Below are 17078 nucleotides of genomic sequence, written 5' to 3' on the forward strand. Positions count from 1 at the left end.
ATGGGACATATTAACATCTCATGCCTCTTGAGGTATGATGCACTGAAAATAGCACATCATTTCTGTGATGTCCTTCTCCAAAATGTATAACATGGATATAATCGTGAGGAAACAGCAGACAAACCAAATTGAAAGATAGTGTACAAAATAAATGGCTTGTACTCTTCAAAAGTGTCAAGGTCAAGAAACACAAAAGTGGATCAACTTATCTAGATCAAAGGAAACCAAGGATACGTGGCAACTAATGCAGGATAAGTTCCTGGACCAGAAAAAAAAAAAATGTTTTTCTTTTGTCGTAAAGGTCATAAATGAGACAGTTGATGAAATTTGAACAAGGTTTGTAGATTAGATGATGATACTGTTATCAATGTTAATTTCCAGATCTGGTCATTGTACTGTGATTACATGAGAGAGTTACCTTGGTTTTAGGAAATACACCGAAGTGTGGAGAGGTAAAGACATCCTGTCTTTGGCTTACCCCCAGATGTTTAAGAAGAATTGTGTGTGTGTGTAAAGAGAAAAAAATATGATAAATAAATGATAAGTGAATAAATATTTGGGGTAAAGGATATGCAATAATTCTTCCTACTATTTTATGAGTTTTTTTTATAATTCTGAAATTGTTCCAAAATAAAAAGTTTAAAAAATAGGTGAAGAGGAGCATGTGTCCCCTCCTCCCAAACCTGAGGAGTTTTATTTAAGGAATAAAAACAGATGCATTTGTGATGATATATTATTTATCTGATAAAATCTAAAGGATAGAGGGCTTAAAGAAATTGTTTTGTGAAGGACAATTTACTGTCTTGTTGGATAACTGCTTAGTTGTTCAAATAATTTTTTCCTAAGCGGATTGTGAGCTTTTGTTAAAAAAAAATCTTGAGAGCAAAGATGTAATTTGGTTAAAGTTAATTTCTGAGTCCCCATGAAATAAGCGGTGACTTTTGGCCTCTGTTTGATCCTGGCAGTGTGTGCAGCTAATGTCTGGCCAGTGTTTTGGAAACAGCAGGTAGTCAGGAGAAAGCCGCTCCTAGGGGTCGTCTCTTCTGTGGCCTGGTGGTGATTTCCCATACAGATGGGACCTTGTGAACTTTGGTAGAGGTCATTTTCAATTCCCTGTCTAAAACTGAGAGCCATAATTTTTATGAGTATGTGATTAATAATATCGTTGAAGTTATAAACTATGTCTCAGAGTACCTCTGCTACCGACTTCTTGTTTGAACAACGATTGCTTTAAACAGCATTGTCTTTCCTGGGACATGGAAAAAAAGTATGTACAAAATGGTAACTTTCAGATGTGTAGGATATCTCTTGAACAGTCCAGTGTTTTGTCCCATTTATCTGTTCTTTTGTGCTTTTAGGGAAGAAAATAGTTCTTTGATTATTCCCCCATTTGGCTTTAGAATCAGTGAATGTACAGTAGTCTTTGGAGTCAGTTGAGGCACCTAGATTTTGGTTGTCTGCCATTAGCCATTGTTTCATCTTCTAGTCCTTCAGAAAGAAAAACATAATGATTTGATTTTGCATAGTAATATGTAATCTTTCATTCAGAGAACATTTAAGGAGAAAATGCTTTTGTGTAGTAATTTTATTCCTGAAACATCATTTAGCAAGATAAAAGTCTGTTTTCATGCTCTATTTACTATTCAAGTAGAAATAGTTTTGAAAGTCCGTGCTTCATTTGTGTGCTTGAGTGGCTCTGCTCTTTGATATCCACAAAGTAAATTAATGTTTGCTTATAATTCCTTTGACTTCTCTAAAATCACTTTTTACAACTTTGAATTTGTAATAAAAATACAACATATTGGGGCGCCTGGGTGGCTTGGTCGGTTAAGCGTCCGACTTCGGCTCAGGTCATGATCTCACGGTCCGTGAGTTTGAGCCCCGCGTCGGGCTCTGTGCTGACAGCTCAGAGCCTGGAGCCTGTTTCGGATTCTGTGTCTCCCTCTCTCTCTGCTCCTCCCCTGTTCATGCTCTGTCTCTCTCTGTCTCAAAAATAAATAAACGTTAAAAAAAAAAAATTAAAAAAAACCACAACATATCATTTATCCTGTAAAATTGCATACATTTTATTTTTATTTATTTACTTTTTAAATGTTTATTTTTGAGAGAGTGCAAGTGAGGGAGGGGCAGAGAGAGGGAGAGAGGAAGACAGAGGGGTCAGAAGCAGGCTGTGAGTTGAGAGAACAGAGCTCGACGTGGGGCTTGAACTCATGAACTACGAGACCATGACCTGAGCCAAACGAAGTTGGATGCTTAACCAACTGAGCCACCTAGGCACCCCTTTATTTTTATTTTTATTTTTTTAAAAGATTTATTTTATTTTTAGAGAGCACACATGAGTAGGGTAGAGGGGCCCAGGGAGAGATAATCTCAGGCAGGCCCTACTGTCAGCGTGCAGGGACCAATGTAGAACTCGATTCCACAAACTGTGAGATCATGACCTATGCCAAAATCAAGAGGCAAACGTAACTGACTGAGACACTCAGGTGCCTGAAACTGCATCCGTTTTACTAAAAAAAGTTTTAAGTTTGTTTATTTTGAGGCAGATAGGGGCAGAGACAGAATCCGAAGCAGGCTCTGTGCTGCCAGTGCAGAGCCTGACCTGGAGCTCGAACCTATGAATCTTGAGATCATGATTTGAACTGAGATTGAGAGTCAGGTGTTCAACAAACAGCCACCCAGGCGCCCTGAAACTGCATACATTGTAATTTTTTGATGTCCTCAATCACAAATTGATCACTATCAGAAAACAATCTTATTTTTGTTCAGATGATCATTATTTCTGAAACTTTATGTTCGAGTTTCCTGAAGACAGTCTGATGCTGTTTTGACTTCAGCCTCACAGAGGAACAAGAAAATTTATACTATCACTAGGTTGTAACAGGAGAGCTAGTAAAGTTAAATACGAAATAGGAAGTTTGTAAGTAAACACTATTATTTTTATTTAACTGGAGGGAGGAGGGATGGACAGAAATTCTGAAAGTTAGATTGCCTTTCTTTATTACTTTTTTTTAAATGTATATTTATTTTGAGAGAGACCGAGAGCATGGGCAGGCTTCCCATTATCAGTGCAGAGCCTGACATGGGGCTTGATCACATGAACCGAGAGGTCATGACCTTAGCCGAAATCAAGAGTCAGACGCTCAATCAACTGAGCTATCCAGGTGCTCCGAGATTCTACATTATTTATAATTTATCTAAAAGCTTACAAATGGAGACATTTTGAAATACTAAATTGCACCTAAGAACACTTTTTTTTTGGAAATGAAATTCCAGCTGCACCCTGATCTTCGTATTTTCATCCTTTCCAGTCCCTCCTTTAGGATGTTTTCTTCTTCCAAACTTGAGTTATTGTATAGGGATAAGCTGCATACTGCTGGCTTTGTCTTGCATTTCTGTTTCTGGATTTCTTCATGTGGGCATCTGCCCCCATGTGTTCTGTGTTGTGGGTGGATCTCTGTTCTAACGGACCTGTTCTTCTGAACTCTAACCACAGGGATACCATCAGTCTACTCTCCCAGGCCTTTCCAGTTGAACTTGCCCAAAGTAAATCACATGTTTTCCTCTTAACCTGTTTCTTGTCTGTAAGTGGGGTCTTCAGTCATGTAGCATGGCAGAGCCAGAAGGGTGCATGTTGTGATTGACTCCTCTCCCCTATTCTTTTTTTTTAAGTTTTTATTTTATTTTTTTCATTAAAGTGTTTATTTATTTAGAGAGCTCAAGCAGGGGAGGGACAGAGAAAGAGAGAGAGAGAGAGAGAGAATCCCAAGCAAGTGTCACGCCATTAGCACAGAGCCCAATGTGGGGCTCAAACCCATGAACCGTGAGATCATGATGAGCCCAAATCCAGAGCTGGACACTTAACCGACTGAGCCACCCAGGTGCCCCTAAAGATTTTATTTTTAAGTAATCTTTACCATGGGACCTGAACTTACAACTGAACACTTAACTGACAGCCAGCCAGGTCCCTCTGTCTCCCCCAATGATGTCCACTAAATCACCATGCCCTCTCTGCCTGCTAAATGTCTCTCCAGTCCATCTGCTTTTCTCCGTCTGTAGTGGCCACACTCTTGCTGTGGTCTGATGCCTTGCAATTTTTCAACATGTCTCCTGCAATTGTCAGCTAATGGTTTTTCCCACTTACACCCTCACCCTTCCTCAGACCCCAGTCCACTAACAGCCTGCATGGTTCCTGGAGCTCAAACGTAGTCGTTCCTGCCCTGCTTCAACTCTTCTGGTTGCTCTCAAAGAAAGGTAAAACGTTTGCATGACTGTCAGACCTGGTTCCCCCCCCCCCCCCCCCCCCCCCCTTGGACTTCTTAGGCACACAGCTCTCTCCTTTGCTCATGCTCTTTGGCCACGGTGCCCATCTTCCAGTTCTCTCCACACAAATACCTGGTAGTGTCCAAAACAACATGAGAATTCTTTGTTCCTCCCTTATATTACCCATCTTTGTGTCCTTCTGTGTCTTTCTCTATTTCTTTTCCCAGCTAGGAGGATTTGCGTAAGTCACAGATACTTCTCTCTTCCTGGAATGCCACATCTGTTGTTGCCTATGCATAGAAATCTCTTCTGGCAAGCCATTCCCTTTCCTTCTTCAAAAGCGCTTTAGTTTTGTCTGTTTGTAAAACATGCAACAAAGGGATTCAGTTCCCTTTCACAGCCTGACCTCTTTCAAGGAGTCTTTTATTTTAAATTCTTGCCTACTGTGTTTGGCTTTCTAAGCACTCGTAGCATGTTGCTTTCAGTTGCTCTTCATTTTCATCTACCCAAATATCACCTGTAGTAGACGAAGATGTCACATTTTTGCAATAATTTGTGAGGTATACTTGTGTCATCAGATGAAGTTTCTTACACCTTCCAATACTTTCCTCGTAGAAATACACATAATCACAACAGCCCTTCAACACATGAGTGGTTGAATATTGGCTAAGTCATTACCTACAGAGCAAGGTTGGGATAACTGCATTACCCACAGAGCAAGGTTGAGATAATTTGTTTGGGGCATGTGCTATGAAAGCTACTTATTAGGTCATTGTCTGTATGTGATAACTTCTTCCTTGGAAATTTATGTAGCTAAAGGAATACCATTAATATTTTAATTGGGAACTTTCTCTAAATGTTTTGAAGCAGTTTGAATAGATTGAAAATTGGCTTTTATAAAGTTTTTAGGCACTTGGTATTTTCTGAGTGAGGAACAGATAATGCTCAGATTTTTGCACATGTTTGCTAACATTGTCTAGTATAAAGAGATGCATAGAGAAATGCCTAGTTGGTTGGCTCAGAAATAGGAAATCATATTGGAAAGTATGCCCTTCTCCCCCATATGTATACATGAGAGTACAGGGTAACCTGCCTTAACAAAGATTCTTAAATACAGTAGTATAAATAAGATAGAATCTTATTTACTTCTCATTTAACTGGCTGGCTGGTCTGTGCTGATGGGGCAAGTTTGTGTCCTGTGGTTCTGTGGTCATTCGAGGAGATCCTCCCTCCCCCCCTGCCAACATGTTGCTCTGTTTCACCTTCATTTCCAGAGCTGAGTTCCTGCCATATCAGGAAGCCCATAGGAAGAGGGAGGAAAGGAAGCCCAAGTAATTATTCTTTTCAAGTAAGCGAGGCTGGAATTGGGCGCATCACTCTAACTTCTAGCCCCTTGTCTGGAAATCAGTTTGTCAGGTCCAGCTGTAGGACAGACAGGAAAATAGAGTCTGTGTCTGTGGAGTCTTTTGTTCTGCTAAGACTCTTGTTACTGTGTAAAAAATGGAAATCACATTTTCGGTGAAACCCGCAGGCTGTCATATTTTTAAACATATATTACTATTACAATTTCTATTTTACTAAACTTTAGATATATGATTCATTCTCTCTAGATCACAATTTCTTAGTTTTAAGTCTCTTTTCTTTGTAATTTTCTTATTCTGTGACTGGTTACTGAAAGTTCCCCCAAAGCAGGTACTATAGTGTTACAGTGTTTGCTCTCATATTTTTTCCTGTGTGTGATATCTAGCTGCCACATGACCAGTAGGTTTAGAATAAATGTTGATAGGTGTAGACTAATTTGCTCAGAATATCAACATTGTTAAAAACCTTATAGCCAATGTCCACAACCTTTCTCAGGGAAGGGCTAGAGTGTAAATAGCTTAGACTTTTGTGGGTCATATGGTCTCTATTACAACTGATTGACTCTTGGAGCACACACACTGTATGTAAACACTTCTGTATTCCAAAAAAACTCGATATACAAAAATAGGGGGTGGTCTGATTTGTGTCCTGAGTTTGCTAAACGCCGCCTAGTAGGATGGCTATGTTCTCTGGATAGAGAGGTGTAAACTTTTGAGGAACTGGATTCCTATAGGATATGAAACTGGAAGTTGGGGAGGGAGGTCAGTGCTGAGGCTTGAAATTCAGTGCATCTGCCCTCTGATGTGTTTTTTTTTAAAGTTTGTTTATTTTGGGGAGGGGGAGAGGGAGGGGCAGCAAGAGACGGGAGAGAGAGAATCCCAAGCAGGCTCCACACCTGCAGCACAAGCCGAATGTGGGGCTCGAGCTCCCGAACTGTGACATTGTGACCTGAGCTGAAATCAAGAGTCAGATGCCTAACGGACTGAGCTGCTCGGGCTCCCATGTCTGATGTTGATTAACTACACATTGTCTTCTGCTGTGTATCGGTTCTCATGTGAAAGGATAATAATGAGCACAACACTGATGCATGTTCCTGAGTGCCTGGCATTGCCTTAAGCATTACCTCATTTGTACTTCGTGACAGTAATGCAAAATAGGTCCTGCTGTGATCACCACTTAACAAATGAGGAAACTAAATATTTGAGAGGTGAAGTAGCTTACCCAAGGTAAGAGGCAGATCTGGTACTTGAGCCTGAGGTTCTGATTCTTTGCTTACTTTGGAATTATTATTTTTTAAAATTATTTATTTTTTTGGTAATGTTTATTTTTGAGAGAGAGAGAGAGACGGACAGAGTGCAAGTTGGGGAGGGGCAGAGAGAGAAAGAGACACAGAATCTGAAGCAGGCTCTAGTCTTTGAGCTGTCAGCACAGAGCCTGATGCGGGACTCGAACCCACGTACCGTGAGATCATGACCCAAGCTGAAGTCAGGCGCCCAACCGACTGAGGCACCCAGGTACCCTACTTTGGAATTATTTTTATAAAAATGAGCACTCTACAAGACTTGAATAGCAAGATCAGAATCAGGCTTTCTAGGTTTGTTATGCAGCAGAATGGTATGATGAGGACTGTGCTGTCTGAAATGGTATGGAAGTGGGTGAAGAAACTGGAAGGAATTAGCAAACCTCTCATTACTTCAGCTCTATCATACTCCAGTCCCCTGCTCCTCTTGTGGAAGCCTGATCGAATTCCTGCTCTCCCTGGATTTGACATGCCTCTCATCCTCCCTTTTATTCCTCTTTACGTCTTTGTAATCTGCATGACCAAGATCAAATACTCCGTTCATAAAGCCCTTCTATCTCACAGAACTCTCCCGATACCTTTCGAGTCCCTGTTGTGGCAGTTAGCTATTGTAACATAACTTTGTAGTGGTCCTTGTGTTCCAGACTCAGTGTTTCCTGCTGGATCACAAGCTGTTCTGTTCTTTTTTTTCTTCTTTTTTTTTTTCCCCCCTCCTCCTTTCTTACTACTCATTGAAGTATACTTGACATGAAATGAACTTCTCGTATTTATTCAGTTTGATGAGTTTGGACATATGTATTCACCTGTGAAACCATCACCACAATCAAGATGCTGAACATTTCTATCACCTCCAAAAGTTTCCTCATTGCCTTTGGAATCCTCGGTGTCTCTACCCCTGTCCCAGTGCAACCGGGTGATCTGCTTTCTGTCACTGTAGGTTTTTTAGCCTTTTCTGAAATTTTATATTAATGGACTCCTACAGTAGTCTTTTTAAATTCAGCATAATTATTTTGAGATTCATTCTTGTGTTTTTAGTAACCCCTGTCTTTTTATTGCTAAATGGAATTTCATTGTATGGACAAACCACACTTTGCTAATTCATTCACCTGTTGATGGACATTTAGATTGTTTCCAGTTTTGACTATTGTAAATAAATTAATAATCTATGTGTGTAAGTGTTTGGATAGGTTACCTAGGAGTGACTTGTCTGAATCATATGTATGTATAAATCTTTAAGAAACTGCCACGCAGTTCCAAAGTATTTGTGCCATTTATATCCTCACCACAGGGTGTGACAATTCTACTGTTTCACATCCACACTGATATGTGATATTTCTGTCTTCTAACCTTTAGCCACTTAAATTGGTTTTGGGGGGCATCTCATTGTGTTCCTTTGATGATAGCAATGTTGAACAACTTCTTAAAAAAAGTTTTATTTATTTTTGAGAGTGCACAGGTCGGGGAGGGGCACAGAGAGGGGGCAGAGGATCCAAAGCGGGTTCTACGCTGACAGCAGTGAGCCCGATGTGGGGTTCGAACTCGCAAACCCTGAGATCATCACGACCTCAGCTGAAGTCAGACGTTCAACCGACTGAGCCAGCCAGGCTCTCCAAACAACTTTTCATTTGCATATTTTCTTTTGTGAAATGTGTTCAGATCCTTTGCCATTTTTTACATTGTCATCTTACTATGCTGTAAGCATTCTTTATATGTTCTAGATACAAGTTCTTTGTCTGATATGTGTGTTGTGCACGTTTTCTCTGTCTGTGGCTTACCATTTTGTTTACTTAACTGTATCCTTTGAAGCAGACTTTTAAATTTTGATGAAGTACAATTTCTTTTTTTATGGCTCATGGTTTTTGTGTACTACCAAAGAATCTATTGCCTACCTCAAGATAACAGATTTTTCTACTACATTTCCCATAAGTCTTGAAATTTTAGGGTTTACTGTTAGGTTTGTGATCCAATTTAGGTTAATTTTTGTGTATGGTGTGAGTTATAGGGCTGAAGTTCAATGTCCTTTTTCCCAAATGGACATGTTAGTACCATTTACTGAAAAGACATTTGTTACCCTATTAAATTGACTTGGCAGTCACAAGCTTCTCAGGCTTACATTTAGTATTTTATTGCTACCACAGATTCAGGCCTTTTTTGTTGTTACTTGAAGTTAAGGAGATGGATAATCTTGCCTGGTTCTTGTTAGATAATAAGACACAGATGATAAATTTCTCTAGATAGTAAGACTTAGATTTTTAACTGACTCTTTGTTCTCTAATTCCATCTGATATGTTTTTATTTTTAGGTGTTACACATAATATTGCATTGCTCCGAGAGGTGATAATCAACTCACGTTTTATAGAAGGAGACATCAACACTAAATTTCTTTCTGATGTGTATCCTGATGGCTTTAAAGGTTTGTGTGCATTGAAGTATTTTACTGTATTAAAGTTATTATTTTTATACTTTTTTATAATGTATAATTTTTCTGTTTTGAAATTAAGGCCTCTGGTCTATACTGTACTTGATTTATTAACAGAGTATCCTAGACTGTTGACATTCATGATTTTGAGTATTCATGAATGACTCATGAATGTGCAGTAATCCATAATTTTGTTGAGTGAGAAATTCAACTGTAATGAACATTTTGTCCTCTTTTCTCTGCTGCCTTGCTATATATAGTTAAACCGGAAGCCTCATCAAGGGAAAAGATCAGAATTATGTTTTCAGGATTTCCATATGCTTTTATGTCTGCTTGGCTAATGTGTCTGTGATGGTGATGTGTCATGAAACAGTAGGCAGAAGCAGACAACAGGTGAAAACTTGAGGGAACTTTTAGAGCAAACATGCTTGCATACATACATTTGTGTAAATGTCTATATGTGTACATAGATGGTGTTGGATCCCATTATGGGGAAGAAAATGGCATTTAAAATTTGTAATTGAAGTTGATTACTATGTGCTATACACTTAGCATCAGAAAATGTTACACATTCTCAAGGGAACTCAGAAATTTACTTAAAACTTAACATTGCCATTTTCCATGATAAACTTACTATATTACATTTCTGTTTTGATAGGGAATTATCAGCATGGACAATGTAATTCTATTCATGCTTATACAAGATAGGAACACGGTTTTAAAAATTGTTAGAAGTTGTTAGAAAGGACCATTAGCAATTATTTCATCTCATCCTTTATTTTTCCATGTGAGGAAACGAAAGCCCAGAGAGCTTGATAAGGCTAAATGACCAGTAGTATAATAAAGCCAGAAGCTGAACTTAGTTTCCACCTCCTGTTTCAGTACTCATTCAATTGTGCTAGGCTTCAAAATCACAAATCATACAGGTTTTCAGAGTATGCTGTATGTTGTTGTTGTAGAATGCCTGTAAGCACTTTAAAAGTACACACCTAGCTTTGCCCTTCTTAATGTGGACCTCTCATTGTCTTCCTTCACATTATTCTCAGGTCAGTCCTTCTCTGAATGGCTACTATCGCTTGTTCTTCAGATTACTCTATTTCCTCCTTCCTATTTTTCCCTACAGCAGGTATCTGATATTTTAAACTGTATCATCTTTGATTGTTTGATATATGTGCCTGAAAGAGACAGCAGGAAGTGGCCACTGAAGTTAATCCAGGATCTTCTCCATATGTTTGAGGCTGGGTCATTTTGTCCCTTTGGGATTACCCGTCTGCTTCCCATCTGTCCAGCTATCTTAGGCACTGTTCACAGGCGAGGACGTGTTTTTATGACTGCATTAACATTTTCTATTATATATGTTTATTATCCCAAATATATTTGTGGACTGGAACAGTGTTACTAAAGGTTCTGAGGTTGACCTTTGGAATGAATTACTGTGACTAAAACCAAAAAATAGGATGCACAGGAATGTATTCTTCATATCTGCTTATTAGAGTCTCAGGTTGAAAAGCTGCTGTGCATTTATTTGAAAAATAAATGAAAACTGGGGAAGATGTTATTTTGACTCTGGAGTAAAGGGAAAATGAGGAAGAAGATATTTTAGGAACTATAATTTCAGTTGGCCTGTAATGAACATTTTGGACTTTTTTCTCTTTTGCCTTGCTACAGTTTAACCTTTAGCCCTGTCAGAAGAAGAGATCAGAATTATTTTTCTCTTCTGGAAAGCTGCAGATTTTTAACAAAAATTGGGTTCAACACAAGTAATATACCACTAATTACACCTTTTTCTTTTCCGTTTAATTTAGTCAAGTATTTCTATTCCTTTAAAAGCGGTGTAACCAAATCAGTATGAGTTGCTCCTTGGTGAGTCACAGGCAGACACCACACCATGGTTTCTGTTGCACAGATCTGTGCAACAGGATAATAAAATAAAGGGAACTTAATTTGCAGCAAATGAGGAGATCGTGGGGAATAACTTCCAAAGCTGTGACTCTCTGGGCAAGGGTGAATGGGTTCCTTCTATTTAGGGTTAGGATGAATATTTAGATAGGGAGCTTTGTCATTGTATGTAAAGGCAGGCATAAGGTCTCATATGTGCCATAAGGAAATATACCTATGTATACATTGTTTGTAAATGAGGCTTGTTCCTCCTTTGGTGGAGATTTTAGTATAATGAGGTAAAGGTAACTGTCAGTCATTCCACTGCCCATCTGTGCAGGTGCAGGTTGGGGGCAGGGGGTGGTGGCATGGTTAGTTTTAAACTGGTCTGGTTGGTCTGGCTGGCTGGTACTCTGGGCAGTTGTTTTGGTTTCCATCACTGAATATTATCCCTATAGGGTCTTTTGTCTGAGTTAAGAGATACGCTGGAAAGAAGAGTGTAAGGAAAAACGGGGACAAAGGTTGGTGAGCACAGGCAAGTGGGGAGTAAAGGTCATGTCTTGGGGTCTAGCTGGTGATAGTGGTAAAATGAAATTTGGGCTGTAGCATTGCCTTTGAGAATTCAGTCATTAAAATCATCCAACAAATAATTGATGCAGGCTCTAGAAGAAAATGGAAAGCAAATAATATATTTTCCCTGCACTTAAGGAGCTTACATCACAAGGTAATAAATATGTAACGAACTAACCGCTACAGGACAAAAGAAGGGCTAAATGAAGATGTAAGCAAAGTGTCTTGAGCACAGAGAAAAACCACTTCCGATTCAGGGAATCAAGGATGGCTTCCAGGATGAGGTACCATTTAGACCATTGCAGCACTTCCCCAAGAACTATTCTGGGACACTGCTCATCTGTGCCCAATCCGTCCTCTCTGATGTGATGCCGGTAGTTTGAAATCAGCCTTGGAGAGAGTATTTACAGTGAGGAAACTGTCAAAACCTGCACTGGTGCATTTCTTCTTCTTTCACACCCGAGTTGATTATTATCATTTACCAGCATACCAGCATCTGGTCCTTTGACCTGACTGTACAAAGGAAAAGGCTTACCATGTAGGGAGGAAGACCTAGAAGAATCGCTGAGGACAGGCGGTGCTGTGTTAGAACTCCTGTGAGTCAAATGACAGAGTTTGCTGAAAAATGGTAAGAACATTTAAGGACATGAAATCAGAGGAGAGAGACTTTAATAAAGTATAAAAACTCTGATTTTTAGAAGTGTTTCAGCAAAGCGAAAGGTAGGATGGTCACTTTTAAGAACTAAATTAGTGACCCTAAGGAATAAGGGTCCTATTCCCTTATTCCTTACACTTTTACTACAGGTAAAAAGGTAGAAAGGATGAAATAATTTGTGAAATAAGAGATGTGGAGGGATGATCCAAGAGATTTTGTATGTATATAACAGTTTCATGAAGAAAAGATGGACAAGTAAAGGAAGGTTAATTTTAAAAGAAATAATAAGGGAGATTTTTGTTTCACTGTTCTTGAGAAAGCCTTGATGTGTTGTTGCAAAGATTCACTGAGTTTCAGACAAAATTAATGAAAAAAGTAACTCTTCTAGAATATCAAGAATAAAAAGTCTTTAAAGCTTCTAGAAAGAAAAAAAGCGCACCAGGTTATATGCAGAGAATGTAGAATGAGATCATCTTCAGATTCCATAAACTGGAAATTAGAAAATCTTAAAATATCTGATTCATTAGAACGTACTTGACCCAGGAGGTACTATACCCAACTAACATATCTTTCATTTCTCAATTATGAAAAGAGATTTTATTTATTTAAAAATTTTTTGTTTATTTGAGAGAGAGAGAGAGAGAGAGAGAGAGAGAGAGAGAGAGAGAGACAGAGAACACCAAGCAGGCTCTGCACTGGTAGCTCAGGGCTTGAACCCATGAAACCATGCGATCATGACCTGAGCCAACACAAAGAGTTGGATGCTTAACTGACTGAGCCACCCAGGCGCCATGAAAAGAGATTTTAAAATAAAGATTCAGAAATATGTCATTATATATATTTTGAGGAAATTACTGAAGAAAGTGCTTTAACCAATATGAGGTAAAGATGACACCTAAATTATACCCATTTTTCCCAACCAATGAATTGAAGTTTTTATTACTTTTATTTTTACTATTTATTTATTTTTAAGTAGGCTCCACACCCAATGTGGGGCTTGAGCTCATGACCCTGAGATCAAGAGTTGCATGCTCCACTGACTGAGCCAGCCAGGTGTCCTGAATTGAGGTGTTTTTTTTTTTTTTTTTTTTTTTTTTTAAAGACACAAGCCCGTAAGGAAAAAGAGAAGAGATAGTATTCTGGAAAATGAAGAGCCAAAAAATGATTCTTAACTGACTTGGCAACCTAAGAAAGTTGAATCCTAATCTGACAGTGTGAAAAACTGAGAAGTTGCTCATTACCACCATGGAACCCTTTAGTAGTCTTAGCTCCTATTTAAGTTTCAGGAAGCTTGGGAAATTTCTAAAGGTAGGACTATTGGTCTAAAAATCTCTGGAAAAATTTTCCATATCCCCTCCTTCACTCTTTAGAGGAGGGTGGCTCTCTCCTCCACTTTGGCAAAGACTTCGAAATTCTTCTCTTTGGAGAATAAGATGCCCTCTGCTCCAGGGACACCAGGCACAGTTGGACAGAGGATTGAGTGAATGTGGACATACTGAATGTGGTGACGCCCCGTCTCCCAACCCGTCCATGAAGCCTACACACAAAGCAAATGGTCAGCAAAGCCACATCCCAGAAAGAGAGAACATGCATAGCTCAGGATCAGGACATCTGTCAGCATCATTTAAGACAACACTAGTTTGAAAGGGAATCCCCAGATGACTGTTAAAAATAGATGATAGAACTAAAGCCACTTAGGAGAACACTGATCAGGCTTCTGAAAAACTGGGTCATGCACATGGAGTGATAATTGCATGAGGTTTACAGAGGTATATCACAGACCTTGTGGGTGCTACTATGTGATTTGATCTGCACGTAGTAACTACCAACTGAATGAATAAGGATGGGAGAGCCTAAATGTTGTTTGAAGTTTGGGGTTTTTGTTGGAAATTCTCCCCCCACACTCCCCAACTCCCTCAAAGGCTAAGAAGGTGAGGGCTAATTGTGAAGAGGAAGTTTTTCTCCTTTCTTTCACAAATATTTACTGAGCCCATTAGGTAAAAGGTAGTGTCTAGGCTCTGACACTAATAAATACTGAAGAGTATTTATTATTATTTTTTTTTTAACGGTTATTTTTGAGAGAGAGAAAAAGCATGGGGGAAAAACAAAGGATTCGAAGCAGGCTCTGTACTGACAGCAGAGAGCCTGATGCAGGGCTTGAACTCACAAACTGTGAGATCATGATCTGAACCAAAGTCTGATGCTTAACCAACTGAGCCACCCAGGCACCCCCTGGAAGGTATTTTAAAAAGCGTAAGGGTTTTTAAATCAAGACCTGCACCTTTTTCCAACCATGTCTTCTGCAGAGAGTATGGTAGAGATTTCAAGCCTTAATGCTCTTGAAGGTTTCAAAAGATGGGTTTGAGAAACCCTTAGAACTCCTCCCAGGCTAGGGTTCTAACTTTTACGTGGAGGTGAGTTGCTGCTGTTGAAGATGGCTCTTGCTAGAGCTTGTGAGGCTGCATCTGTCCTTGCATGCCAGGCTGGAAGTTCTTGGTCTTTCTGCCTCACTGTTTGGACCCCACGGACTGCCAGGGTCATGCTTGTGAATCTTCTCAATCAGGGTTGGCAGAGGTGAAAAACAAGGGTCAAGTTGCAGTGCTCTCTTAGTTTACCTTCACACTTGAGAAAGGGATAGGAAGAATCTGAAAGAATTTAAATACACTTTGTGTCCCAAAGTTCTGGGTGCTTAGGATTCATCGGTAAGCAGAAACACTTGCTGCCCGCATGGGGTTTACAATGCCAGGAGTTAGCAGGCAGCATGGGTCCTCATCCCCCTCACCACAACTCTCTGTAGGTGTTTTCAGATGTGAACCCACTCATGGTCGTCAGTACAGTGCACTTGCCTTAGCTTGTTCACCTACAGCTGGGAATTGAATGCAGGCGTGTCTCATTTCAACACCAAACCAGCACACCAACCCCCCTTATCCGAGCTGCTATACTCTTGTCTGGATTTAGAACAGCCTTCTCATAGCCCTCCCTCCTGCCGCCATTGCACTTTGTAATTCATCTTCGCCCAGCTGCCAGAGTTCACTTTTAGAACCAAATCATATCTTCCCCCTCCCTTACTTTGAAAGCCCTCAGTGAATGAATGGCTAAACAAATAGCAGTATATCCATGCTATAGAATACTACTGAGTGTAAGAATGAGAGAAACTGTGATTCACTCAAAAGCATGGGTGAATCTCAAATATATTAGATGCAAAAGAAGCCAGACACGAAAGAGTACTTACTTTCTGGTTCCATTTAAATGAAACTACAAAAGAGTTTAATTGCCTGAGGTCAGGGAGGGAAAGGAGGTCCAGAGGTGTTGATTGGAAAGAGATGCAAAGGAGCATTTTGGAGTAATGGAAAATTTGATATGGATTGTTGTGGTGTTTATATGGGCATACACATTTGTCAAAACTCAATTGCTTATTTAAAATGGACCCATATATTGTATGAAAATTGTACCTCAGAGTTAAAAAAAAAAAAGTACCTTTGTTAATGATATCCATTACAATTAGAATAAAATAAAAAGTGATGGCTTACAAAAAAAGTAGGTGCTAAAAAGGTGTTGGGTGGAAATTCAATAGCCTTTCTTTTTTTGACAATGTATGTATGTATGTATGTATGTATTTATTTATTTATTTCAATATATAGGAAATTTATTGTCAAATTGGTTTCCATACAACACCCAGTGCTCATCCCAAAAGGTGCCCTCCTCAATACCCATCACCCACCCTCTCCTCCCTCCCACCCCCCATCAACTCTCAGTTTGTTCTCAGTTTTTAAGTCTCTTATGCTTTTCAATAGCCTTTTCTAATTAAAAATTCTTTGAAATAAAAAAATTAAATTTGATTAAAAATGTACTTTATGAAAACTAAAAAAACCCTAGTTTTAAATGATGAAATGCTAAAAAAATTTCCCTTAAAATCAGGAACAAATGAATTCTGTAAAGTGATGGTTATTATCAATCATTTTTATTGCTTTGGAATATCAAAAAGACCAAAAAAAAGTTGGTTTAAATATTTTGAAAATAAGAAAATTTTCTTTTTCCATATATAATTGTGTCCCTAGAAAACCCAGAAGATACTACTAAAAATTTCTAGACTTAAAACATGTCTGTCAAGGTGACTGAATGCAGCAAGATAAACATGCAAAGTTAGTGTCTCTTCTCTGTGTTAGAAAGAGCCAGTTTGAAATGAACCCTGTTCATATTAATTGTAGCGTCTTGTAAAATAGTCAAGAGAAATTTAATAGGGAAGACATAGAACCTATAGGACTCTGTAAGCTGTAAAAATATTGTTGAGGAGAAACAAGATGTGAACAGATGGGAAAACATCAGTTATTTTTTTTCTTTCAAATTTTTATTTAAATTCAAGTTAGCTAACACATAGTATAGTATTGGTTTCAGGAGTAGAATTTAGTGATTCATTGAATACCCAGTGCTTGTCACTTAAGTGCCCTCCTTAATGCCCATCACCCATTTAGGCCATCTGCCCACCCAACCCCCCTCCAGCAACCCTCAGTTTGTTCTCTGTAGTTAAGAATCTCTTATGGTTTGCTTCTCTTTCTGGTTTTATATTTTATTTTTCATTCTCTTCTCCTGTGTTCATCAGTTTTGTTTCTTAAATTCCGTATATGAGTGAA

The 17078-nt window shown here is 39.0% G+C and overlaps 1 protein-coding gene across 5 annotated transcripts in view; it reads left to right on the forward strand.

Annotated features, from left to right (window-relative positions):
* PCCA (propionyl-CoA carboxylase subunit alpha) overlaps positions 1–17078 on the forward strand; it is a 483211-nt gene that overhangs the window by 279357 nt on the left and 186776 nt on the right. For all 5 annotated transcript variants that reach the window (XM_049647162.1, XM_049647163.1, XM_049647160.1 and 2 more), the window contains one exon: positions 9228–9338. In XM_049647162.1, coding sequence (XP_049503119.1) covers positions 9228–9338 — 111 coding nt within the window. The remainder of the gene's footprint in view (positions 1–9227; positions 9339–17078) is intronic.

The sequence above is a fragment of the Panthera uncia genome (assembly GCF_023721935.1).
Source record: "Panthera uncia isolate 11264 chromosome A1 unlocalized genomic scaffold, Puncia_PCG_1.0 HiC_scaffold_16, whole genome shotgun sequence".
Taxonomy (NCBI): Eukaryota; Metazoa; Chordata; class Mammalia; order Carnivora; family Felidae; genus Panthera; species Panthera uncia.